Source organism: Drosophila albomicans, chromosome 3 (assembly GCF_009650485.2).
Source record: "Drosophila albomicans strain 15112-1751.03 chromosome 3, ASM965048v2, whole genome shotgun sequence".
Lineage (NCBI taxonomy): Eukaryota > Metazoa > Arthropoda > Insecta > Diptera > Drosophilidae > Drosophila > Drosophila albomicans.
In genome coordinates, this window is record NC_047629.2 from 36077616 (window position 1) to 36105598 (window position 27983).

At 37.1% G+C, this 27983-nt stretch overlaps 3 protein-coding genes and 2 long non-coding RNA genes across 7 annotated transcripts in view; 2 read left to right on the forward strand and 3 right to left on the reverse strand.

Moving 5' to 3' along the window:
• Window positions 1-271: 271 nt before the first annotated feature.
• LOC117568890 (ras-GEF domain-containing family member 1B) lies at window positions 272-8771 on the forward strand. The gene is given in 6 exon segments (XM_034249790.2): window positions 272-1340; window positions 4257-5863; window positions 6840-6983; window positions 7046-7248; window positions 7315-7541; window positions 7544-8771. Coding segments are annotated over 5 exon segments (2154 nt in total). The 5' UTR covers window positions 272-1340; window positions 4257-4369; the 3' UTR covers window positions 7630-8771.
• Window positions 8772-9479: 708 nt separating this feature from the next.
• The window catches only part of LOC117570708 (calcium-transporting ATPase type 2C member 1), a 67140-nt gene continuing 48636 nt past the window's right edge, over window positions 9480-27983 (forward strand). For all 3 annotated transcript variants that reach the window (XR_007955093.1, XR_007955092.1, XM_052005859.1), the window contains exon 1: window positions 9480-10589. Coding sequence is in view for 1 of the 3 variants with exons in the window: in XM_052005859.1 (XP_051861819.1) it covers window positions 10188-10589 (402 nt within the window). In the remaining 2 variants the exon portion in view is untranslated. The remainder of the gene's footprint in view (window positions 10590-27983) is intronic.
• On the reverse strand, window positions 12615-13084 carry LOC117570712 (uncharacterized). The gene is made up of 2 exons (XR_004572373.2): window positions 12846-13084; window positions 12615-12784 (listed from the first exon to the last, which is right to left on the reverse strand). It is a non-coding gene; the product is annotated as an uncharacterized LOC117570712 (long non-coding RNA).
• Window positions 15020-15520, reverse strand: LOC127565741 (uncharacterized). Its single transcript, XR_007955098.1, has 3 exons — window positions 15352-15520; window positions 15218-15287; window positions 15020-15157 (listed from the first exon to the last, which is right to left on the reverse strand). It is a non-coding gene; the product is annotated as an uncharacterized LOC127565741 (long non-coding RNA).
• On the reverse strand, window positions 15984-18218 carry LOC117570709 (angiopoietin-4-like). The gene is made up of 3 exons (XM_034252520.2): window positions 18114-18218; window positions 16268-18051; window positions 15984-16205 (listed from the first exon to the last, which is right to left on the reverse strand). Exons 1-3 carry the CDS (start codon window positions 18192-18194, stop codon window positions 16103-16105), a joined length of 1968 nt encoding a protein of 655 aa, XP_034108411.1. The 5' UTR covers window positions 18195-18218; the 3' UTR covers window positions 15984-16102.

Below are 27983 nucleotides of genomic sequence, written 5' to 3' on the forward strand. Positions count from 1 at the left end.
AATTGAACATTCATTTTTAGATAGTTTATTTCGTTTCTTCTTTAGATACAAATAATTTATAAGCAAACAATCACAAGCACATGAGACTTTAATAAGAACTAAATAATGATTATTTTATATTTAATTAACTAATAGGAATTAAATATACATTTGTAAATTAACCGCTCATTTTTTAAACTTCAAAAGCATCGATACATCACAAATGCGATGTCGATAGTCAGGCATTTTATTATTTTCAGTTCACGTTCACACTGCCTCTCGTGGTTTTTGTTTTGTCTTCGCACTCCTTGCGTATTGCTTACCGAGCGAGGAGAACGGCAATAATTTCGGGCAAATATAAACGCTAATTGGCGCAATATATGCATAATTAATGCAATCAAAAGCGAAAGGCGAACGAACGAACGCATTTGTTGTTGTGTAAATAATAATAATATAACAAAAAGTGAATGTTTAAACGTAATTACAGTTACAAGAGTTAAAACAAGCAATAATAAAAGCAGTGCCAAGCCAAAGCAAGCAAGGGCGGCGTAAAGAAAGTGGAAAAGAAAATTCTGCGTAGCAAACAAACCGGTCGGCGCGCAACATACATACATACGAATACAAATACACAGACGCTAAACGTCGTCAATATATCGTTAGTGTATGCAAAAGACGCATTTTGAACTTAACAAAAACGGAAAAAACGAAATGAAATAAAATAAAAAAGGCAATAAACGTACAATAAATACATACAAATTGCACAGTGTGTTTTCCCCCCACAAGCATATATATTTTATACTATACATACAAACATACATATATTTATTTGTGCTGACCAAACGAAAAACGCAAAAGGCGGCCGCCATATGCGACTGTGACTGCTGCTGCTGTCGTAGCTGCTGCTCTGCTGCGGGGGTGACAGTGAAGTAAAGGTGGTGAGAGCCAGTGCTGGAAACGACGCGACGCAACGCTCACCTTTCGCGTATTGTAAATTGTTTTTGCAAACACATAAACTACTACCCCACCCCAACCCCCCTCTTGTTGTGCAGCAGCATCGCCGTCGTCGTGTGTTCCACTTTTGATAGGCAGCGCCCCTTTGCGCTCTATACACAGTTAAAGCAGGCTCTGTCCTGATTTTTAGTGCAAGGCGAGAGAGTGAGAGAGAGATAGCTGGTGACTCTCTTCCAAACAACTAAAAGAGAGCGCGGGTCAGTGGAGTGACAATGTATTAGTGATCAATAGTTACGCTCTTTAAGTGTGTAGTACGCGAGTGTGTGTGCGTAACGATTTACATACATATAAGATTTACTAATAAAATGCAACGACGCTGTTGTAACTGCGATTGCGACTGCTGCAAGCAGGTGAGTTTCCAATTAGGAGCAGTGAAGTGCCATGCTGTCATGCAGCCATGCATTCATTCATTCATCCAACCATCCATCCATCCATCTATCCTGCTGTGTTGTTGTGGGGTTGATTCAGTGCTGCTGCTGTTTCTGCTTCTTCACAGCAGCAGCCTGGCCACGGCCCCATTTATTGACTTGTCTACATTTCTTTTCCTCTGCATGCATGTATGTGTGTGTGTGCGAGTGTGCGTGAGTATGTCTGTCATTGCCGTTGTCTCCCTTCCCCAACCTTCTGTTGGCTTGCATCTCACGCCGTCTTTGCCCACGCTTTGCTTTTGTATACAAATTATGGTGCGCTTTGCTTGTTGTTGTTCTTGTTTTTACAGTTGTTGTTGTCTTAAGCTTTTATGGCATTGCTGCGCTGCTGCTGCGCTGCCGCTGCCGCTGATGCGTCGTGCATTCCTCCTCTCATTTGTTATTGTAAACGCTATAAATATAGATTTTAATTTGCTTTTACCGCATTCGAAATTGATTATTTGTTTTGGCCCAAAAGTTAATAAATGACCCCCTTTCCCCCTCCTTTTCTTCACCGCTTCTCAGCGCTAGTGAAGCGTACAATATTACAAGAAAAGTGAAAATTGAACTGGGTCGCACCCAATGTGGTGAAGGGTGGTGAGAGGGGCTCGAAGAGAGGGCGGTGGGTGTCGACCCACCTTTGCCACCTTCAGCCTTAACCTGGTGTCTTCTTCCGCTGCTGCTTTTGCTTCTGCTCGTAATTCAATTAACATTTAGCCTTAACATTCCCTCCTTCCTCCACCTCCTCCTCTTCTGGTGCCCCTCTTAGTCTCTGCTTCTTACGCTTCTGCCCTTCCAATTCGTTGACCTATATTTCGCCTTTTTTGTTTTTGTTGTTAATTAATATTTGTAATTCTCGTATTCATCTCCCCCTTTTCCTCCTCCCCTCTTGATAAGCAGCTCAAATGATTCTTATAGCAAATTAACAGTTTATATTTACTACAAGCTCGAACTTTATAGTTTCATTATCTCTGTTCTTGTGTCTGTTGAGCGCGCACTTGGAGAAGGTTTCATTTAAAATACCCGGTAGCTAAAGGATAGAAGGTGTTATAATTTTGTGTCAAATGCAGCCTCTTCAAAATCTTTCCTCTCTTTACATTTTTGTCTTGCAAAGTTAAACATCATTATTAAAACGAACAACTATTAGTCTGACTACAGTTCGCTTAAGCACACAGATCGCAGAGATTATAATAGATAGTGACAACAAATTGTGTTGGTCAAATGTTTGCTTTTATTATTATCTTGCGATAATGAGTACATTTCTTAAATAAATATTAACAGGTGAATATTTAAAACAATTTTGTTATAGAACACAATAAGAGAAAGGCTCAAGTCGCAAAATATTTTCAGATCATTTAAATAATGAAATACTTAAACATTTGATTAGTTGCGTTGTAATTCCTTTTAAAATATTTTATACCAATTATAAATAATAAATATTAAATTAAAATCCCCACCGGGTGTTTCACATTCGATCTCATTCTTTTATAGCTTTCCTACATGTGTGTGTCTGTGTGTGTAGGTTGCGCTTACGTGATTAAGTGTCACCTTCACCAATCAATAGTCGCCACATTTACTGTAGCTTATTCATTTTCCATTTTACTGTGAATTGGCTTTTTGTCCGACACTTTTCCAGTTTCCACTTACGACCGGCTTTATGGCTTTGGGTTTTCTATTTGCGTTGTCTGCTGTTATTGCTGCTGCTGTTGAAATCGTGTCTCCGTCTCAATGACAGCTTTGTGTGCATTAGGAGAGATCAGTTGCTTTGACTTAAGAGCTGTTGGAAAAGCTTTGTTAATGAACTTGAACCTTTAACTTTGACAACTCTGTTAATTCTTCTTAAATATTACGATCACTAATTAAAGTTGTCATAAAAGCACTTGGAGACCCTTAATTAGATTGTAAAATGTTGCTGGTTATTATTGTAGATTAGTTTGTGTTTTGCCTCGAAAGCAAAGTAGCAATTTTTTGTTCAGCAAAGATCCGTAAAAGATGATGCTACAAGACAATAGCTTTGGCCCAATTTCATACGACAACTTTCCAGTTAAAGCAGCTGCAAAGAGCTTCAATGCACTTCACCTACGCAAGCCTTGACCTGAAAACCTTTAAATTTGTCTGAGCAAAAGCGCTATATTTATTTAATGTAATTGCTTGACAGCTGTTTTGTTCGACTTTAGTCTTAGAAATTACTCGTAATTGAGTATAGAGTAAATTTGGATTATGACTTAGTAGAATTGTTTAGACTACAATAGTATAAGCTCCGTTCAAAGCTGTATTAAGCAGCTTTTGATAAAGTTTCTTGAATATGAGCTGGAGTTTAATTTAAAATGAATTGTTGTATGTAGATCATTTTGGATATAAAGAAATTTAATTAGTGGTGTTTTTTTTTATAGACACAGAAATTCTTATTTCAAAAATTGATGAAAAGCATTTTATTTATTAATATTCTTTTCTAGAAGCTAATTCAAATACTAATAAATAAATATTTGTATTCATTCTTATAGCTTTAATGAACTTTTAAAGCAACTTTTTCAATAATCAATTGATTGCTAAGAGCGTGATATACATATAAAGAAGAACCCTTAGGACAACTTAATTACAGAAAGCCAATGTAAAGGATTAAATGACATGCCTCATATTCTTATTCCTTGCTTTTTTGCTTTTACTAGTTTCATCGTCAGTCGGGCTAATTGCTGACAGAGGACGATTAAATGTTCAGGTGTCCATTTGTCATTTGTCAAACGACGATTGTCCTTTGCCTCTTGCTCTATTCTCTATTCCACGTTTCATTTTTCTATGGATTCCTTGCAATTATTGGCATTCAGCTAACTCCATTTCATGTTCTCCCTCTCTTCACAGCTCGTCGCGCTGCTTGCGTATGCGTCGTCGCTGGCATAGACTAGAAGGAGAAAGAGAAGGAGCAGTAGTACCTGAACCTGGAGCAGGAGCAGGACACAGCTGGGAACAGACAAATGTCGTCGTCGACGAGCAACGGCGGCATCAATAGTGCCACAAATGGCCGCAGTGGCAGCACTGGCAGCGCCAATATCAACCTCAATCTCAAGGCCAAAACGGGAGCAGGAACGGGAACGGGAACAGGCAGCGGAGTAGCAGCAACCGGAGTGGGACACAAGACGCTGCCGGATCTGAAGACGCAGCGCAGCAATAGCAGCGCTGGCGCCGGCCTCGGCATCGGCGTGGTGGCCAAAACATTGGCCACCCATCGACGCGATAGCTCGCATGTGGAGAAGTCGCAGCTGCAGCTGCTGGAGAAACCCTTGAGCTATGGTCCGCCACAGCAGTCGAGCCGAGGGGCGACCGCTCTCTCCAAGGAGCCCAAGGAGGGGCACCTGGTGTACTGCGAGGGGAAACTGCAGGCGGGCACGCTGCAGTCGCTCATCCAGCACATGGTGCCGACGCACGAATATTATCCCGAGCATGGTTATCTCTTTGCGTTCCTGCTGAGCGCACGTCTCTTTATACGGCCGCATGAGCTGCTCGCCCAGATCTCCGCCACCTGGGAGCAGCAGCAGCAAGGTGCTGGCAACGATGTTGTCGACGAGGCAGTTGTGCAGCCGCAGCTGAATTCGGCATCGCCATTGACGCAGCGCAAGGGACATGAACTGGAGCTGGAGCCGAAGCCACAGCAACGCACGTGGACGCAACGCTCGGCTCAGCATTGCATCCGTTTGCTGTCCGAGTGGATTGAGATCTTTCCCTATGACTTTCGGGATGAGCGACTGATGCAACAGGTGCGCATCCTGGCCAGAAAGTGTGTGTTCATCGACAATTCGCTAGGCAAGCAAGTGTCGCGAATCCTTCAATTGTTGGTCTCTCGCTTGACCGCCTTGGAGCAGTATGAGGAATTCCTGCAAACGCTGAACAACGAAGCCAGCACAGATTCCCAGCAGAATAATCATCAACAACAGCAGCAGCAACAACAACAACAGCAGCATCAACAACAGCAACATCATCATCATCATCATTTGCATTTGCATAATCCGTTTCAAACATTTCTGGGCAGCTCGCATTCATCGTCCAGCTCAGCGAGTGGACATGCCTCGAATGGCATCTCATCGAGTGGCAACTCCTCGAGCGGTGGCAGCACCGGCAACTCGACAAGTGGCAGCAACTCGGCATCGAGCACTCCGCAACCGGACGAGGTATTTGGCATCATGGACATTTGTGGCAGCTGCGAGCATTTGGCGCATCAATTGACTGCGATTGAATTGGAGCGTCTGTCGCATATTGGACCCGAGGAGTTTGTCCAGGCATTTGCCAAGGATTATCAGCATGCCAAGGGCGCTTCAAGCGATGCACTGGCGACAGCGGGAACAACATCGGGAGGAGGCGGAGGAGCATCAGTCAACAGCTCTCTGAACGATATGAAAAAGACACGCAATCTGGAGTCGTATGTGCAGTGGTTCAATCGTCTCAGCTACTTGACGGCCAGCGAAATTGTCAAGGTGGGTTGGAAGCAGGGGAGGGGAGGATTAATCCCTGGCGAGGGGGATGAACGAAGGGAGAAAGACAGAGAGATTTAAAAGCAAGGGAGGGATTAGCTTATGCTAAAATATTGTCATAAAGCAAAAGCCATAAAAAAAGGAAATTCCATTTGCCAAAAATAATAAATTGCAGATGTTAAATTCAAGAACTTTTACCAAAATCAATAACTGAGGAAGCGGCTTTAAAAGGCAGCGAAGAAAACCTTTTCAATTTGTTCGAATTGGATAATGTTAAACAACATCTGATAAAGTTGCCAGTTAGAAGAATCGAGGTCTGTTATCAGACCTCACACAGATACCAGACAGGCAACAACACAATAGCCAATGTAATTCTCAAGAACTTTGAGCAGATAAGCGCTATATTAAATTAAACCATAACAAAAGCTGATAGTCCAACTACGTTTATGTTTAAAGTATTGTTATTGTCAAAACTTAATATTATAGAGATTAATATAGAATTTGAAGAATTTTAACCATAAAAAAGGCAGATAAAGCAAGGACGTTTATTTTTTTAATGTATTTCAAATATTAATCTATAGAAAGATATGTATTATACATTATCGAGGCAGTTGGTTTTAAATGAAAGTGTAGGGAAAAGATCTATAAAAATTATTTGTAGAATATTGCTGATTTTATTGCCAGCGAATAAAATATAAAGTTAGTTCAACATTTTTTAGTATGCTAACTATAAAAGTCTGAATTTATTAGAAACTGTATTTAGTGGATTTCAAATTGTTAAAATTTAGTCGAATATTGTAATTTTAAAATAGTAAAAACACCTAATTTTAAGTTCGAAGTCTTTTCTCTAGGAAATTTCTCCTTATTTATTTGTTCATCAATTCCAATTATATATAATACATTCTTTTGTATTATATAATTTTAATATAGAGCAAGTACTTAAATAATTATCTAATGTTTTCTCTTTCTTTATTTGCAGTATCCCAAGAAGAAGCAACGTGTGCGAATTATTGAATATTGGATTGAAACGGCACGCGAATGTTTTAATATTGGCAATTTCAACAGTCTGATGGCCATAATAGCTGGTCTAAACCTGGCGCCCATTGGCAGACTCAAGAAGACGGTAATATAGACACATAAATAATTTTGTAGAATTGGTAATTAATTGTCTATTGTATTTGGCAGTGGTCTAAAGTGCAATCGGCAAAATTTTCGGTGCTGGAACATCAAATGGATCCAACATCGAATTTTAATAGCTATCGCTCGACGCTTAAAGCTGCCATGTGGCGCTCCGAGGGCGCCACAGAGGAACGCGAACGCATAATCATTCCATTTTTTAGTTTATTTGTTAAGGACTTGTATTTTCTGAACGAAGGCTGCTCGAATCGGTGAGTGTTTGACTTGCAATCATAAAGCTATTGGTCAATTCTAATTAATGACATTTGCATTGACAGTTTGCCAAACAATCATATCAACTTTGAGAAATGCTCACAACTCGCCAAACAAGTGATGGAGTTCAATGAATGGAAGAAGGTCTGCTGTCCATTTGATAAATTGCCGAATGTCATTGCCTACCTGCAGCACAATGCGGTGCTTAATGAGAACACACTCTCGATGGCATCCTTTGAGTGTGAGCCGCCCGAGAACACCGAGGAGAAGGATCGCTATAAAACTGTGAAAGCCGAACGAAGCAACAATTGCTCCAGCAATTACAGGAGCAGCAACAACAACAACAACAACAGCAGCAGCAACAACATCATCAGCAATAGTTGACTCTTTAGCTACTTAGTCTTTGTATTTATATCTAAGTTACGCTTAAGCGCTTGCCATGTTTATTTTTTTTGTAAACCTAATTTTTACACGAGTCGATTATACACTTTAAGACGGGGTGAATATTGTTTAAGCCTAATGCTAAGACTTAAGTTAAGCGATTCGTTTGGGACAAGGCGCATGCGCTGCACTTTCAAAGTTGGCAAATGTCTTTAAAAGCTATTTGCTGCATCCTAAATTGACGACTCTCTCTACTGTTACTTAACCCCATTTCAAAATTGATCATCTCACATTAACTCCATCATCAATACTCTTATCTTCATTGCCTCAGAACGGCTTTTCAGTGCTGCAAAGCGGCGCATGCGCAAAAAAAGAGCACGACAAACATTTTTCTATGAAACGCAAAGCATCTCCAGAATGTTGCCAGTAATTAATTTAATTGCATTAAACATTAAACAGTTAAGCGAATTATAAAAACACGATACGAAACGAAACGAAATGAATGTATGTACTTAAAGCATTTTATTGCCGCAAACTTATATATCGATATTTATTTGGATTAGTGAAACCGGGGGAATAACAACAACAACCAATATATTTATAATTAAATGTCATAACTTATTTGAAACATTTGACAAAACTTGCGTGTGTGTGTGCGCGCACGATATACACATATATTGTAAGCGAACAGTATTTATATTTATATATTTACACAATTTTATAGCTAAATTAAATCATTTTTAATATCAATTCAATACATTCGATTCGATGACGTTTTTGTCCTTGTGAAGCTTCAACATTTATCAGCAATTATTAGCAATGCAGCGTAATTCACATACAATTTCTAATTAAGGACAAACAAACAACAACAACAAACTTACAAACAAACAACAAAAGAAAGTACACTTTGTGGTAGCTACAATGATGCTTTTCCTTTTTAAGAATTTATTTTTAATCGAGCTAACTTCATATACATCTAAGAATATTGATATATTTCGAAAAAAAAGTAAATGAAAATATTGAAATGTGTATGGAATCTCTATGATATTAACTATAAAGGGACTAAATCGACAGCAAAAAAATCATTATCGATTTAAAAACAAAACTGCTTTTGAATAAATCAACTGAACACAAAAAGTAAAATATTATTGAAGTTTTTATTCGTTTTTATAGTTAGTGCATTTCATACTTTGCGCCATGTTTAAAACCATATCTTGGCGCGCAAGTGCAGAATGCTGACTGACAAAAGCTGCGTGCTATTTTATCTCTTTAAATAAATTCCAGACTTGGCTAAAAAATTTATCGATAATATTTGTACCCAAGCAGCCTGCAGTGCTACCCATAAAGGTTTGTTTAAGAGAATGGTGTTAAGAAACCGAAAAATCATTTAATATGCATTAGTTAATGAGAATCCGATCAGTTGAGTGAGTTTATTCGTTTAGAAAGAAAATATGTTAAACAAGGATTTCAGAAAATCAAGAAAATAAAAGTTTTAAGATTATATCGATATATTAGTATATCTCGCCATTTAATTAACGGTTTATTTAAATTTTGTAAACAATTAACTTTGTCATTTCATATACTTCGGATTCAGAATATAATGAAATATGGGGAACAAAAAAAATTAGAGACAAAGCCAAAATGCAAAAAAAAATCTGAAAATTACTTTTAGTTTTCTTGATACATTTGCAAAACATTTCTTAAAATATTGGCAAGTAAATCGATATCTAATAATATCGACTTCGCCACGATATATAGCTGCAAAAGATAATATCGATATATCGTTTTCAATGCAACATCCCCACAGTAAACATTACAACAGTCACCCACACAGGGGGAAGCGGCATCGACGTTGGCGCTTTGTGCTTTATACGCGATGCGGTTTTGTTGGCGTGCAGACGTCTTCACGGTGAAAAACAAATGAAAATTCAAGTCGAAAAAGCGCATAAAACACTTTAATTGAGCACAGAGCAGAACAAGCAAAACAAATTGAACTTTTATCGCAAGTGCACAAATAAACAAAGTTTGTGTGCTAAAGTGTATGTGTGTGTGTAAGACTGAGGTGAAGTGCAATTGCAATTGCAATTTCATACGTGTGTTGTAATTGTTGTTTGTGTGTTAATTACGTAGCAGCTGAATTGACGTAAGGGGTGCAGGACGATTCAATAGGAATTGGAATCAACGAGTTGCGCCCAATTTGTTGCATTGTAAAGTGCACCTAAAAGGAGAACCTGTTGTTGTTTTTGTTATTATTATCGCACATAGTGGGACAGAGAAAGAGCGAGAGCTAAACAAGTGCGAGAAAGAGAACGAGAACAACACACAACGGCGGCAACAAGACGGAAAAATCGATTGTGCTCATTTTTGTTTTGGTTCATGCTCATTCATGTTAATGCAAATTTAGCGCGTGTGTGTGAGTGTTTGTGCACGCGTATGTGTTCTATGTAAAAGTTAACAACAACATTACGACGATATCCAACCGATTAACAGAGGACAAAAACAATGCATATGGCATGACTCATGCAACGCTGCATATTATCCAAATTAAGCTAGAAACATGAAAAATCATCAAAAGTATGCAAAATTACCCCAAGATTTGGATTTGAGTTTTCAAAGTGATTTGGATTTGCTGCCGGACACTGCAGCCGATATCGATGTCGATGAATTCAATTTGAGTGGCACGCCACCTGCCGGTTTAGTACTAAACGACGACGACGTTGACGGTGACGACGACGACGACGGCGGCGGCAGCAGCGGCATCATCGGTGGCGGTGGTGAGGACGACGAAGACGACGAAATTGTCATTGCAGCGCAAGTTGTGGGTGGTGTAAAAGCGGGCGGTGGCGGAGGGCTTCGTTTAGCCACACGTAAGCAACGTAAACAACGCAAGCAGCAGTTGGAGCAGCTGTACAATAAGAAGAATAAGATCTGCGGCCTGGGCAGCGATAGTGTTATCGAGGTGAGTCAATCGATAATTAACTTGTTACGTGTTTGCGATCAATCGCACTCAGCGGCGCCATTTTTACTTAGTTGTTGCCCACAAATATATGCTGTGGTATGCAGACTGTTTTTTTACGTTGCTATTTATGCTGAAAAATCTCAGCAATGCCAAAGTGAAAGATAAAAGAAAATGCCAGCGACAGCGGGAAATGACAACAAAGCAAAACAAAGAAGCAAAACCGCCAACCGTTATAACGTTATAGCCGCAGAAACAAGGGGAGAGAAAACGAAATAAAAAAATCGATAAGACAACAAAGGAATATTCAGCGAATTGTAACGGCTTACGATGGCTCACCTGTTTTTTTGTAAAGCGTCACCAAAACCAAGAGTTCAAATAGAATTTCCATTGTCAGACAATTGCTTAATGTTTAAATGGTTAGAACAAACGTAACTTTCATGCGCTGGAAAATTCTTCGACACTCTGCATGCTTTTAATGCGCTGATGTTAATGGATTTATGTTGTTGTCAAAGTCATTTTGTGGGGCTACTTTAAATGTATTTCTGACTCCACAAAGATAAGCCAAGTGTCGTCCTTTGTTCTCTATTCTTTTTGTATGTGTGCGTGTGTGTGTGTGGCTCTGGGATGTGACCAGTCAGTCAGACAAGTCGCTTCTCATCAGTTGTCTTTCACAGGGCTTAGCTCTTAAGTAGGTTCAATGTAACCGCTCTTACCGGAAGAAGAATACTTATTATGTTTGAGGAAGACTTTTTAAGCTATCTGATTGGATCAAGTTTTCAGTCAATCGTAATAAATTAACGAAAATCGATAGCAACATTCTAACAATCACGGGTTTTAACAAATTTTAAAGTATTTGAAGGTATAAATTATATATTATGTTTTTTTCGACCAATAATATTCTTGAACTTTAAATTTGAATAAATAAATAGTAATTTATAATAAATATAAATAATTATAACAAATTAAATATATACATATTTATGGGTATTTCTTGTAGAATTTGCCAACTACGATTTGGAATTTTGGATTTTCTTCTATTTTATATAAGCAAATTGTTTCTCGCAGTGTAGCTAATATATAATATTGTATGAAAATATGAAACGCGAATTTATATTTCAATAAATAATATTCGAGTGTAATCCATTTCACTCTCGCAGTGTAATCCTTTAAGCATAGTCCAAAAGAGCCGTAAAAATCGATAAAAGTAGGTATTTTTCATTCACTCAAATATATATGAAAACTCACTTACTTAGGGCATATGCATAATTAATGTAGCTTGTTGTTGTTGTTGCGTAGCTAACGACGAGACTTCCACACCTGCTCGCTAAATAAACATGTACTCATTTACCTATTTAGCTAGCTTATAGCTATATAGAATATATATGTATATCTACATACATACACCCCGAGCCGGGTCAATAAATAATGCGTCATACCTATGTCAATCATAGACTCTGAACATTTTAAAATGCGCTAAGCTCACTCCATGTTTTTTGAAGCTAATTGTGTCACGTGTTTGTGTGTGCGTTTCGGTGTGTGTGTGGCGCCACCTGGCGGTGAGATTGGAATTGAATTCGGGGGAAATACAATTTTCGACTGCGAAAAAATCTTTTGACAAGCTTGTCAATCTCCATGCAGCTTATTTCAGCATTGCGTGCTGTGTGGCTTACGAAGAAAACACAAAAATACAGAAAAAAGAACTCTGCACGAGGATTACCCAGCTGACGTGGAGGAAAATTCGGGAAAATGACCGAGTCTGTCAGTGTGTGCGTGTGTGTGTGTGTGTGTGTGTATTTGTGTGAGTGGTCAGTCGTTGCGTGCAATTAGCGGTAGTGAGTTTATTTCTGCATTAAGCTTTATTCCATTGGATTTTCATTGCGAAAATTTGTTTGGACTGTCAATGCTGTGATGTGAATGTCGCCCCATGTGGCCCTAATAGCCTTAACGCTTAATTAAGCACATAAGCCTAATGGAAAATGGGTTTAAATGTCCCTTCATTCGATGCAATTTCCACTTTGATTTCCATTTGATTTGTCAATTTCATTTAATATTCAAATAATAACTCTGGCAACAACTACACCAAATATGTGATTAAGATTAAATTAACAACGATAACAAAATTCAGTATTTAATTCTGCCGCTTTTATAATCCTTCCAGCATTGTGTCCATGGTGGACAATCCGGCGCCACAAATCCTATGAAATGCATTTGGGTTTTTACGAGTTTTTCACACTTTTTCACTGTTTTACACTTTACCTGTTGCCATTGCAATCGCTGCTAATACTAAAAGTAGCGCCACTTTAATATTCATTTCGTATACGTTTGGTTTGTTGCAAGTCTCGATTTAAACTGATGCTGCGGTATTTACAATTTCTAGATTCAGCGCTAAAGCGCAGTTGCTCTTATCGCCGGGAAACACCCGCTACACTTACATAGGTATTTACATTTATGTTATGTATAACGAAAAGTTGTACATTGAGAGAAAAATGATCAACTGTCAGAATTGATTCAGTTTTAGAATTTGTTGTAATTTTAATTTCCAGTAATCATTTAAGCTAGATTTGTTGAGTCAAGGGTTGAACTTAGTCATTTTATTTATACATACCTTAGAAATATTAACTCTTGTTTCTCTGTAATTTGAATTCAATGGTGTATATACACACGTATGTATGTACATACATACATATGTATGTCGATTACTACGTATGTTATATTCCACATATTGTAAATACATTTCATGAGTCACGTGTAGGTGCGATCAGCATTTGAGATTGTTGCCAATGCGTTTGACGATTGCTGCATTTTCTTATCACATCTGGCTGGAAACAACGCAGTTTCTTAACGATTCTAGACTGATTGTGATATTTGACCTTTTCAAATTTCCAGATGTTTATAATCTATAAAACTACAAATCACTTTCCTAAAGCTATTTTCATTGCAACTTAAATATTCAGTGTTTCTTAAGTCCATTTTCAAAATACATATTTTTAAAAAAGGGTTATAATTTGGTTGGTTTGTCGAATTTGTTCAAGAAATACTTTTGTGTGGCAAATAACGCCTAATACAATAAGATCATAAATTGAAATTCTGTTTTATATAATTTCTACATTATTCTTACAGTTTTTTTTCTATTTGGGTGTTCAGTAGAATAAAATTCTAAACTACAATATTGTAGATAAATGTAATTTCTGAAATTTTCAAATATTCGCTAACATTATTTTATTAGGTTTACTATGCTGTTAAAATATTGATAGTAATATTTGTTAAATAAACTAGAGCGTGGTTCTTCACTTTCTTCCGGTTTCTTTATGCCAGTTCTGAAAACTATCTTGTAATTGCATCTGGGTTTCCTTCAAGCTGTTTTCCTTGGTGTTTCGCAGTCTCCCCTCGTGTTTTTATGGCTACTTAAAATACACTTTGCCACAACACAATTGCGCACCTTGTCCCTGTTCTCATTCATCTTATAGTGAGCGAGTGAGTGTGTGTTTGAGGTTGAATGTATGTGTGTATGTGGCATGTGGCAACCAATTAATTTATGACCTGGGCCGGCTCAAATGCGGCGCACATCAAGTGCGCCTCATTATGAACCAGATAGTGAGGGAAATAGAGAGACAGAGAGAGAGAGAGAAATTGAGAGTGAAAGAGAGGGAAGGGAGTTGGTTGAGCCGGTGCAATCTAACCTACATTTAGCCTACGTGTTGTCCTCGTTGCAAGCACGCAGTATAGTTGGTGGCAACTTAACTGTATAACGCGCATACGCCCCGTGCAACGAGCGACGTGCTGAGCTTCATTTGGGGCCAAATGGCCGTTCAACACTCACTTCCCTTCCCTTCTCTTCTCTTCTGTTCTGTTCTGTTCTCTCCTCTTCTGTTTGTTTATTTTAGTAAACACAATGCAAAAGCAACATCAACATGCAGCAAAGACGCGCCTCTCTCTTCATGGGGCGGCGTCGTGTCGAGTCCTTTTGTGGTGCCTCGCATAGGCGTTTGGTGTTTGTAGGCGTGTTTGGCTGGCTGACTGCCTGGCCTGGTGTGCGTCGCTTTTGTTTTTTGGATTTGTGACATGCAAAATATATGCAGCGAACGCTTTGTGTAACAACATGCATTTATAACGCGGGCTAAGAAAATTTATCATTCTGGTCTGGCTGGCAAGCGGGATTACGGCGTTACACACGGACATGAAAGGACCAGCATTTAAGCGCATATATTATTATTATTATATCGTAGTATAAAGTGCATTATGATGCGTTGCACTTCCACTACGTGTTGCCACTAATGAAGATTGAACGAGCAGCATGAAACAGACAATTTTCCATGACCCACAACCAAAATTGGTTTTATAACATGACTTTCAGAGTGTGAAAGTTCTAAAGAATTTAAAAGTTTCTTGTCAAATAACATATAGTACTTTTGTAATACCAATGTTTTGATAATTTATTTGCTCGAGCTTTATACAAAAGACACAAACTGAAATAACACAAAAACAGTCAGTTATAATCAATTAATTCGATTGTGATCTGAATACATCAATTGGGCATATGCCCAATACACAACGTAATCTGGCGTCACCTAAATATAATGCATTTTAGTTTTTTATGTATCTTACTATATTTTTACTTTTCACTTTACCTTCTCCCAATAAAATCGTTGAAATCATCAAAAATATCGCAACTTTGATCATCATTTTGTATACGTCTTTCTTAGTGCTTGATTTGATTTGGACTGTCGTTAAAGGCTTTCAAAATGTTTGCTTTTATACTTACAAAATATGTAATAACCCGAGCCAACAAAGCAGCAAACCTGTTCACGAATTGATGTGTTATACATCTATGCCTCGGTTTTCACTGAGGTTAGGTTCTGAGAAAAACTTACATCAAGTGAAATGATCTTAGAATGATTTAGTATAAATATTTTTGTTGATTAAATTGCGTAATAATTCTAATGAAATGTTTCGAAACGCCAGATTGAATTACATTAAACTATATGTGATTAACAAAACCTATAATATATGGAAGCAGTTTATCCATGACATCCAAACTTTGGTACAGATTGATCATCAAGCAGAGTTAGTCTGGACAGCATTGATTCTGTTCCAATTGCGATCACTTTGAGCATTTCTTTTTACGATAATAATCACTGAAAACATTTAATGCATCAAACATAGACATCAAACATACACATGCATCATAAAGTTTTGAATATGAATCTATATCATCATCAATTGGCTAAAGGCAGCAACAAACAAAAGGTAGAGTACTGAGATAGATATGATAAGGAGGCAGAGTGAAAGACGAACTTACTTATCACTCTTTTAGAAATATTTCGCCAGATGTTGAACTAAGTTTACCAAACTGCAACAGAAAGTTTTCACTATTTTCAATGGGGCATTCTAAAAATGATTCGCTTATACGAATTAGCCACAGTTTAATAATAGCATTAAAATATCATGAATGCATATTATTATTATTTTGTATACATTTTAAAAAGTTACAAAACTTTTTCAATGTAGCTTGTTCAATTATACAACGGTGCCAAGGGGCGTATCAACATCTTGGCTTCTTTAAGTATAAAGGATTTCCTCCACATAAGATCCGGTCCATAAACCGCATTTAAGTTACTGCATAAGAACGTAAAATCAAATTAGTTAATAATACACTATACATTAAGAAATATATTTACCAATTGTAGCAATGTGTGTACCACCAGCCACTTTCAAATGTGAACGCACAATCGCCAGCATCCAGATCGTTGTCGCGATCGAAAGTGGAGAATCGAACACTTTCACGAAGTCTCAGCGCATCTAGATTATCTCCTTCGAATTCGCCCAAACTTAAAGCGTAGTCATTTTTCTCATTAGCAATTTTGAAGTCATCGTAATAAGCGTATCTGATGGTGCCATTTAAGCCAACCAAATGCACATATAGCTCGTGACGACGCGATCTCGTTAGTTGATGGATTTTCTCCAAGCCCAAAAAGAAATCGCTATTAAGCGAACCGAATCCATTTCGGTACGTGGCCCAGTCCCTATTGAAATTCTCGTTTCCACCCACTCGCTGTTGTATTACCGTCCAGCCAGGTCCAGCTGTCTCACTATCGCATAGAACATCGAAAGGATCTAGGCCAGAAACTTGAATTTTATGAACCCCAGGATCTTGCTCAAATGGCATGCAACTAGCGGGAAACTCATACTGTGTTAACTTTTCTAATTTTTGAACTTTATCTTGACAAAACTGTTGATCTACTTCAGTATTCAGTAATTTAGTTTGCGCTTCCTCTAACTGCAATTCAATTGTTTTCTGATATTTAGTGGCATTTTCGAAATTCGTGATATATCTCAAAAGAGATTTATTCTTTTCAGTGAGCCCAGAATTTAGGGTCTTTAATTCAACCTCGCAAATCTCTAAATTATTCGATTTATGTTGTAATTCTTCTCTACATTGATCGTAATATTCAGAAATTTTTGTTTTTGCTGCTAATTGATTAGTTGGTCTTAAATCAATTTGAGACTGCAATTGATTTAGTTTCTCTACCTCAGTGCGACACAATTGCAGATCGTTATGGGCATTTGAATTCAGTAGTTGCACTTGAACATCTAATTGTCTCAACTTATAAGTTTTTTCAACTAATTCGTTGTTGCATTTAACAGCATTTTTAGCAAGTTCTACATTTTCAGACTGCAATTGATTTAGTTTGCCTACCTCAATTCTACACGATTGTAGATGGTTGTACACATTAGAATTTTGTTGTTGCACCTGAGAATTTAATTGTCCTAGCTTATAAGTTTTGTCAGCTAATTCGATCTTGCATGTATCATAATTTTTAGAAAGTTCTAGATTTGCAGTTAATACGCTAGTTTGATTGAAATCATTCTGAGACTTTGACTGCAACTGATTTAATTTGTCTACCTCAATTCTACACGATTGTAGATCGTTGTACACATTAGAATTTATTTGTATCTGAGAATTTAATTGCCCCAATTTATAAGTTTTGTCAGTTAATTCGATTTTGCATTTATCATAATTTTTAGAAAGTTCTGATTCGTTAGAGTTGTGATTTTGTGACTTCAATTGATTTAGTTTGTCTACCTTAATCTGAAACGATTGTACATCGTTAAAAAGATTAGGATTTTGTTTTTGCCCTCGAGTATCTAAAAGTCCCAACTTTAAGGATTTTTCGGCTAATTCGTCCTTGCATCTTCCATAATTCTCAATTACTCTCGAATTTGCGGATAAATTATTAATGATGCCGTTTTGAAGTTCGACCTGATCTCGCAGTTGCTTTATCAAAGCCCCATTTATTTCCTGGTAAACTAACTTTGCCCTTAAGTCTTTGATGATTGCGTCTTTTGCTTCACTATGTTGTAATTTCTCCTTCATATTTTGAAAATAATCTAGCATAGGCTGAACAAAATTAATTGTATAAGAGCCGCAGTATTGTTTTATTTGCTCGCTCAATTGATAAGTCTAGAAGGGATAAATAATATTCACTTTAGAATGAATTTTACACTTTAACTTTTCACTCTTACTTCGTTTCCAGTAACTGTGGCACTCGTGATTATTCCTTGTAATATTAGTATTAAAACTACGTATATTATAATTCGTCTCATTTTGATTTTTGCAACTGCTGCCAATCCAATAGAAAACGAAACTAAATCTAGAACCCAAATAGATTCTTAATGTTCGCGAATTAAATATACATAAGTACATATGTATGTTATGCGTGACTGATAAGCCAGAAGGTTTTAACCCAAGAAGTCCGAATCGAAGCAAAGATCACCATGGTTTGATAACTTCCTGAGACACAAACAATTGTTTGACACTTGTCCTATTTCCAACCGTATAATAGTCAGAGAATAAGAGAGTTATCAGAGATTGTGTCATATAAATATATATAGTATACATATGAGCAATGTTATTCATTCAAAAATAAATAAAAGTTTAGCTCCTAAAGTCGTAATCACAACAAATATTATCATAAGTTTCAAATTTTGATTGTCATATATTTTCATTGTAGTTGGGTCTAATCATTAAATGACGCACAATGCCGGATGTTTCTCGAGCACGGTATAGCGTATGATTTCTAATTATACCCGCTACCCATAGGGTAGAAGGGTATTATAACTTTGTGCCGGCAGGAAATGTATGTAACAGGTAGAAGGAGGCATCTCCGACCCTATAAAGTATATATATTCTTGATCAGCGTCAACAGCCGAGACGATATAGCCATGTCCGTCTGTCCGTCTGTGTGTCTGTCCGTCCGTCCGTATGATACACTGGATCTCAGAGACTATAAGAGATAGAGCTATAATTTTTTTTCGACAGCATTTGTTATGTTTGCACGCAGATCAAGTTTGTTTCAAATTTTTGCCACATCCACTTCCGCCCCCGCAAATCAAAAAAATCGAATAACAAGCGTAATTTTAAAGCTAGAGTTGGTAAATGCAATAATTACTGTAATAGTTATGATTCCTGAAAAATTCTTCCTGAAATACTTTTGTATGGGCAAAAACGCCTACTTACTAGGGGTCTAGTTGCTTTGGCTGACAATCTGGTATATTGAGCCGCCTATGGTATATTTTGAATGCGGTACTATATCGATATATTTTTAGTATTTTTTTAGTATTTTCGGTATATTTTGAAAATGATACCGCAATATTTTGCCTTTATTAAAAATGGGTAGCGGGTATCTCACAGTCGAGCACACTCGACTGTAACTTTCTTACTTGTTTGTGACTGTGTCTTTACCTTACTTTTACTTACGTAATAATAAATAATGTAATTTTAAATTTAATGGTTTTGACCGAATCGTTTTCGCTGCAGCTGTCGGGTCTTAATTTCGATAGTTGACAATGCGGTATATATTGCTTATTATGGCATATTTTGAATGTAGTAGTATATCAATATACCAAATACAACTTTTAGTTTATTTTAGATTTTTGGTATGTCATTTTGGTCTTTAGTATTTTAGTATAATTCGGATCTTAGTATCTTAGTATATTTATTAAAAATGGGTAAAGGGTATCTCACAGTCGAGCTACTCAACAGTAGTTTTCTTATTTGTTTTCTTATCTACACTGATCTAGAAGAGATGGATGTCTCTAAAAGTTACTCTTATTACAGAATTTAATATCTTAAAGTGAGTGTAATCAGACGAAGTAGTTACGACGGAGCTGAGTATCTTATAGTCGACCATTTATCGACTGCAGCAATCTGACTTCATTTTTATCATTATTTGACTTTTGCAAATATAATTTGCACTTTTAATTGGCCGTAAAAAGAAGTCAACTAAGCGAAAAACCGCAACGCCTCGCCTCACCTCGCGACTGCAGTCTGAAGTTGAGCAAACTGTTAACTCGCATCCTGCATCCTGCGGGCGTTGAGGCAGAACTTTGTTGCACAATTTCACATTGAGCTTACAATAGTTTTGCTTCATCTATCTGCAATGCTCCTTTTTGCCCGAGGTGTCGCAGCGTGTGTTGCAATTGTTGTCGCAAAATTTTCGCCGTTAAAATTTACATTTTATTCACGGCTTATTATTATGTCGCTTATGTTGCTGCACAAGGATATAAATCCTTCTGCGCTGCCAAATCCCACAGAACTAGCAAAAGCTTTCGGGCGTTTTTCACTTTACTCGCGATTTGTTTTGCTCAACTTGTGTGCCTTATATTTTGATTTACACTCTGGCTTCAACTATTTAATAGTTTTTGAACGTTGTTTTAGTGGATTTTCATTCTCATTTTTAGCGTTTTATCTGCTTGGACTTTTAAACGAAATTCGATTTGTGGTTTTTCAAGCACGAACTGTCTATCTTTCTCTGACAACTATGCTAAATACCTGCCGTTAACTTTTAATATAATTTTTAGTTCAACCAAAAATGCCGCAATTTTTTGTGCAGTCCCCTTCCCTTGAAAAAAAAGTTGCGGCCCAGAATTTAACAAATTGAATTAATTGCGTGCAAAATTCCAAACGTAAAGAGCACAAAAGCCACTAAATGTCGGTTACAACAACAACACCAAAAGAATCCTAGACTTTCATCCTCCCCTCTCCCAAACCGAACCCCAAACCCCCCAACTTTCCCAAAAAGTTATCTAAAAACTGTGCACAAACCGAGACCAAATAAAAACCAACAGAAATGCGACAGCTCAGTGTTGATTGACAGTTAAGATATCCTATAGACAAATCTCAAATTCTTTGATTTATTTGGAAAAAGCCTCAACAGCAATCGATATTGTTAACGCAGTAAGAAACAGAGTGGACATTTAAACGTGATTGACAGATAAATGTGCTGTCGGTAGTCTTTAGATAAAATGATTTTTGCCAAAAAATGGAAGAAGTTACAGAACAGAAAATATGGAAATTGGTGGAAATATTTCCATTAATTGAACTACATTTTTGTTATATAATCTTCAGACTATTTGAAATTTTTTAATTGCTGAGACTTTGACAGCTTATTTATTTAATAATGGCTTTTTATTATATTAAAGTTTATTGAAAATATCTTGAAAAAACAATTAAATTTGACAATTTTTAAAGCTGCTTTTGTTGTCAATATTTCTTCAAATTTCCCAAATAGTTACTTCAAATAGTTACTCTTGGAACTTCCTTTTTTGTTATCATGCCCATTTTAGCTTGCATATTATTTTAGAGCATAGGGTATATTAAAATGGAAAGGGGGAAAACGCAGGCAAACAATTTTCCGAAAATGTTGTATTAAATCAAAGTTCAAAGCAAACAGAATGGCAGCAACTCTCACTCCTTCTCCCCGGTTGATATGGAATGTGGAGCATAGGGAAGTGGACAAAGAGAGACAGAGTTGTGTATGCTATAAAGTATGCTAAAAATTGCAACATTGCGTATGCGTAATGCCAACTTAATTACCATAACAATAATCATAATGAACGCGTAGATTAACAAATAATATACAAAAATAAACTACGTTTGGAATTGAAATGCAGTCAAGAGCAACTGCAAATGGTAGTTATGACAACGATGTGGGCAAAGTAAAATTAATGGATGTTGTGACTCATGAGTCATAGAGTTATGAAGTTGCCTGGTGGCTGGTGGCTGGCTCGATAGTTGCTGGAGGAGATGAGCATAAACTGTGTGTGCTGTGAGCCATCATAAACAATACAATCAACAGGAAGTGAGCACAACGAGCTGACAACATTGCACAAAATTCGGGGAACTGAAGCTGGAGGTTGGCTGGGGAGCAGCCGAAATAGCAAAAACTTCCGTTTTGTGCTGCGATGATAAAGGAAGCACCCCAGAAAAAGGGACTAAGCCATTGCCTGAAGTTGTGGCTGTGTTAGTGACTTTGCTCCTGCTCCTTGCCATTGCTTCTGCTCCAGATCCTGTTGCTGGCATTGCCTCGTTGCTTGAGCTCGTGCCTTTGCCTTTGGCTTGTAAACATGCAAAAATTGTCAATTCAGAAGTAACATGCAAAAGAAGAAGGAGCATTGGCAACAGCAGCAGCAGGCTCACATAACGATGTGCCAAAGAGAGGGCAACCATACAACAAACAGCAACAACAACAACAACAATAGTGGCAAATCTGTGCTAAAAGAGCCCGCGGGACACGACGGTTATGAGGCAAACTCTAGGCACAAAAAAAGTATTCGCCCTTTTCTCAATGTCTTTCTCTGGCTGCCTTTTTATACCATGTAAGCTTCTTATAGAAGGGTATGCTATATGAGTTACTAAGTGGTATTAACCATAATACTTATTTAATTAAATATATACTTATGTACTTATGACAAACTAGGCATCTAAAAAAGGGATGACCAAAAAAGGGAGTTGATGTGAAGGTTGAGCAACCTTTTAATTTGATTGAAATGGAAGGTCAAGTGTATTTATTTATGCATTTTGTTTTCTTCATTTGTTGTTTGTTTTACAAAGTTGGCTATAGATTTTTGAAGAAGCATTTTTAAATTTGATTCAAAACTTTTCTAGTCTCGTTTAATATGAGCATAATTTTAATTTCTGGTAAAAACTATTCATAATTGTAATATTTTTCTAGTTCAAGATTTCAAAATTTCTGCATTTATTTGTAATTTATTCTACTTCATAATCATCCAATTAAAAATTAATGGTGCTGACTTCGAAGTGTGTGAAATTTCAATAATATTACCAAAATTTTAATTATAAAAGTTGCATGCTGCATAATCGAGTGTAGTTGATTGAATCAATATCAATTTAGTGTATATTAAATTTGCTGTGTGCACAGATTGATGCAGTTATTTTAATATATGCAACTAATTTGATTGTAAACAAATCCAGGAAATTTCGCAGTCGAGTTGCTGGCAGTAAAATTTCTTTCTTTTTATTTGTCACCTCTCTTGTTGCGGCACATTGTGTTGTTATTGTTGGTTTTGTCAGAAGCCCAGCATATGCAATGTTATTTCGGGTTTTCATCTTTTTCTTTTTTGGCAGCTCAAATAAATTTTATTTTGCGCGTTTTCCCCGAACCACGTGTATTGACAATTGTAAGGAAGCTGGCGAAAAAAATGTGTTGCATACTTAAAAGCGCGCGAGTAAATAAAAAATGGAGGCACCCACACATACACACAAATAAATACAGACATTCATAAGTAATTCGTTGTTAGTTATGGTGAAAAACGTTGAGCTTATTTAACTGTAAAAAATGTTGCAACATTTTTTTACCACTATTAAATATACAAAAGCTAATGGAAAACTGTTTTCGTGATTTACATAAGAGTGGCGATTTATTATTACGAATTGCGTAGCGAATTTTAAAGAATAGCAACGGAAAAACAACAGGAATTTATTCATAAAAATTGGTATATTTAAAAAATGCTGTGAAAATCGTTAGGGAAATTTATGTAAAAATCAATATTGCAATTCAAACTGATAATATAAAATGCTGACATAATGAAGATTAAGCACATAAGTTGCTGCTCACACGGCACAAACTATGAGTGCGAACATTGAAGGACATTTGCAGCTGAACTGAGCTGAGCTGAGCGGAGAAAAGTGCTCGACTCGGCAGAGAAGAGATGTTGAGGAAACAGCTGCAAGTGTCACTTGAATATTTTTCAGTTTTTCCTTACTTTGACAGTTTTAATGACAAGTCGGAGGCGGAGCTGAAACGCTGTTGGAAAGCCAACATTGATCGTCCGGCAGACGTCAAAGAGGGGAAAACTTGGAAATGGGGGCGGACAAAATAATACATTTTGCACATGGCAAAGCAATTTTCATACATTTATGCAGTGTTTAGAGTGGGAGGAGTGTCGGCTTGAGATGTGGCATCCTCATTGTTATGACAAGCTGAAAATATATATTTTTGATTGACATTTTGTTGGATGCTCTGGCAGGCAGGCGTCGCAAGTTAATTGAAAATTAATAGTTGCTGCCGCTCTCTCTGACTCTCAAGAAAAGCGTAGCAAATGCAATTGCTGTAGGTGATAAATGAAGCTTGGGCTCTTTACTGTGCTGTGTTGTCCTTGCCCAAAGGACATTAAGTGCTCGCCTTTGTCTACGTTGCTGTTGCTGCCGCCATGCTAAGCGGATTATGCACTCCGAATTAGATGCCAGCAGCCCATCTTTGGCAGACCCTCAGGACTCGTTTCACGCTGTAAGAAAGCGTTGAAGCAAGCAACACCACGACAAATCCTGCAAAATGACGCGTTAAAGCTTATAAAACATGACCAACTAATTTAAATGCTGCTACAGACGGCAACAGGCTCTCAGAATGAAATTCACAAAGTAAAAAGGCAAAAAGTCGCACATTTATCACGACTTAAAGTCAAGTAAGAAAGAAAAGGAAGCAACAAACTATTATTTAAATTGTGAATCGTTACAAATTCACAGATTAGTCGAGCACACTCAAAGTGGGTCAGTCGTGTTGCCGGTGGGAAAAAGGATTTCACGAGAGGCTAAAAGAATTGCATGCGAAATTTGTCTAGCTATTAAATTTGACTATGCAACGACCAAGTGCTCTCTCTCTCTTCTTTATAGCTCTGACAAATGGTTTCGCTTTGCCTATATATGCACTCGCATATATTTCAGAGATTCAAGCAGCGGATATACGAAGCAAGTTTTGGCTTTGGCTTTGGTTTCAAACCAGATAAAGTGTCTCGAGTTTTATGCATGTCGCTTTTGTGTTTAAGATATGACGGCTATAAATTGTTGAATGCTTCCGCTTTCAATTGCCGTTTGCACTTTTAAAATATTTATCTACCAAAAACAAGACTTTAAGTGCTTTTTAAAACTAGGAAAAACAATAAAGCGTTTAAACAGGAATGATTTAGGACAAAGAGTTTGAAAGAACATTTTTGAATATTCAAGAAATGATTTAAGACTAGATAGAAGTTTTAAATAAAATAAATAACTTCTGCATAAGAATCTACTTCAGTGTTTGCATGACGCTTTTGTGTTTGAGATATGATGAATAAAATTGGAACTACAATAAAACATTTAAATATAAATGAAGAAAAGATATAAAGTTTTCTTTGAACATTGATAAATATTTATAAATAAATTGTGATAGCTTCTAATCTTAATAGAAATCTATCGCTTGTCGAAGGTACTCGACTTTCTTTTTAAGAATTACCGTCATTACTCGAAAAGTTTTCTATCTAAATTAGATCTATTTAAATATCAAGTATACGTATGTTATTTATCGCGTGTCGCAACTATTTTTGTTTAATGCTCGTGTGTGAAGCACTTTGAGTGCCACGTGCAGGTTATTGAAATTGTCACAGGATATTTCAGGCTTTCAGCGACAATAGAAGCGTTTTATTCAAACACATGTGCGTAGGTGGAATGGAATTGAATTGAATTGAAACGAAGCGAAATGACAGCTGTCATCGGAGCTGACATTTCATATTATCAAAGCGAGCACATTGACGTACATCGTGCATGGAAGAACATGGTTCGAGTGCGTGCAATATGCGAAGGAAGAATTCATAATCAAATGGGCAACGAACAGAACCAACTGAACAGTTGGTCAACTGCCGGACAGCTGTGGACAGTAAAAATTGGCTCTCCTTTGTTTGCCTTGCGCGTAGCCTTGGCATTGGCATTGGCATTGTATGTTAACTCTATAAATAATTGACATTTTTGCTGTCACTACGAAGCAGCGCACAGAACCAGAGCCAGAAACTTTTCAATACCCAACACTCTTGACCTCTCTGTGCCCGCAATCGACCTGAATGCTGACCCTTCATTGTAGTTGCCGTTAAGCTGACACTTTATTGTAGCATACTTATTTGCTTGGCCGCAAATGATGGCCATAATTTGGCTTATTTTACGCCTCTGTAAACGCTCAAGTTAAGCACTTGAGCTGCCAAAATGTTTATGGCCTTTAATGAACTCCTCTAGTGGCAATTAGCAAAATGCCCAAAGTGAACTTAAATTGTGCACCCCAAAAATGGGTCAATAAAACTCAAGAAAAGGTATGGCAAGTGGTCTTGAACTGCATAAAGTAATGCTGATTTATTTCGCACACTTATACTTTAGCATATTTCAATGCAAATGATGTTTGATCAAGCAGAAATACACATTTCTCGATGCTGACAGCTTTGTAAGGCAAATATGTAGCTGACAGCTATGAAACTCATATGTTGCACTTGCATTTCCTGTCCATTGAGCAGCTTTTGTTAAGCAATTAACTTTTACTATTGACTGACTTGATAAATGAAACGTATTTACTACGAATGTAAACTTTAATTGACGTCGTTTAATGAAGTTTCGTATTTATGCAAATTTCAATTTAAATCCTCTAGTAGAAATTAGCAAAATGTCCATAGTGAACTTAAATTGTGCACCACAAAACGGGTCAACAAAGTTGAAAAAGATGTGGCAAGTAGCCTTGAACTCCGTAGTGTAATGATAATTTTTTTGTCCACTTATATTTCAGCATATTACAATGCAAATGCTGTTTGATCAAGCAGAAATACACATTTCTTGATGTTGACAGCTTTGCAAGGCAAATATGTAGCTAACAGCTCTGAAACTCATATGTTGCACTTGCATTTCTTGCTCATTGAGCAGCTTTTGTCAAGCATTAAATCAATTAGCTTTTACTATTGGCGGCAACTGACTTGACAAATTAAACGTATAAAATACGATGTATATAGAATGTAGGTTGTTTAATCAAGTTTCGTATTTAAATTTAATTCCAATTCCAATATATATTCTAAATGGTTCGTAGTGCGAATTTAAATTGAAACTATCAAATTGATGGGAGCTGCGTAGCATTTATTGTTGTGTCACTAATACGGGAACGTAAACGCAAACAAATGGCAGTAATTGCTTTTATCACTGGCGAAGCGATTTGTTGGTCCCAAATCGATTGCATGTAAATGTGATTGCTAGAATTTACGTATGAAGAGTGTACGAATAAATATTTCATATGGGTTCCCAACGCACAAACACACTCTTCACATTCTATTCAGTTGTTTGTTTGTCAGCAATTGTCCCCGACGACACACAGAGAGAGAGATAGAGGGAGAGACACAAGACCACTTCACAAATTGATGGAAGTCTATGCTCATAACTCAAACATTTGCCCCATCACACTCTAAAGCTGTTGCCCCCATGGTCTGCATAATAAATTGAGTGAAGAGCAAAGTCTGCTAGACCATGAAATACTCGTAATCTTTAATGTATGCAAGTTCTTTGAAATGATTGATGTTTTGATTATTTAATTGTCTTGATAGTGATTCATTACTTGAAAATATCAATGTCAAAATAGTAAATTAATATGCAAAATAAATACATTATTTAATTATAGTTTCATTTTCAAATTAACATTATTTATAAACTTCCCTTTTCTTGTTCTATGCGCAGGGTATTAAAGGCAAATACGAAAACTAAATTCACAGCAAAATTGATTTCAATGATTTGTCAAGCGTGAGGGCGGAGTTGTGAAAAGGGTTCGACAAAGTTGGAAGTTGATTTTGTTTAGTTTGTCGCTTGCTGATAGTTGATGGTTGATTGTTGATTGCGTTCGCAGCGTCGCTGTTGATGTGCTGTTGCTTCTGCATTATTGCAGCGTGGTTTGTTTGTAGTTCCAGTTCCAAACTATGACATAAATTAATTAAAAAATTTTACACTGTCTCGCCACTCGCATTCAATGTGAAGCATTAAATGACGAACGTCGTTGTGAGCTCTTTTCGCATTCGCATTCACATTCAATCCATTCATTCGAGTGCCCTTTTTATACTATTCTTCACTCGCTTTTGTTCAATGTCAGGGCATCGCACATTTCGTTTAATCACAAAAGCCACCTTATACCCATTCATTCATTCATTCAGTCACACACTCAGGCTCAGACACAGACACAGACACATCCACTCGCATTTGGTATTGTGTTAATTGATGGAGGAGCAACGCAATGCGCATACGACCCGTTGTCGCTCGCTGATGTCGATGGA

What these genes read in the sequence shown, in the direction of transcription:
- LOC117570709 (XM_034252520.2), bottom strand. Translation starts at nt 18,194, where the DNA reads ATGAGACGAATTATAATATACGTAGTTTTAATACTAATATTACAAGGA. An exon ending in CCACAGTTACTGGAAACGAA is followed by an intron (nt 18,052 to 18,113) that starts GTAAGAGTGAAA and finishes TATCCCTTCTAG; the next exon opens with ACTTATCAATTGAGCGAGCA. An exon ending in TACACACATTGCTACAATTG is followed by an intron (nt 16,206 to 16,267) that starts GTAAATATATTT and finishes GTTCTTATGCAG; the next exon opens with TAACTTAAATGCGGTTTATG.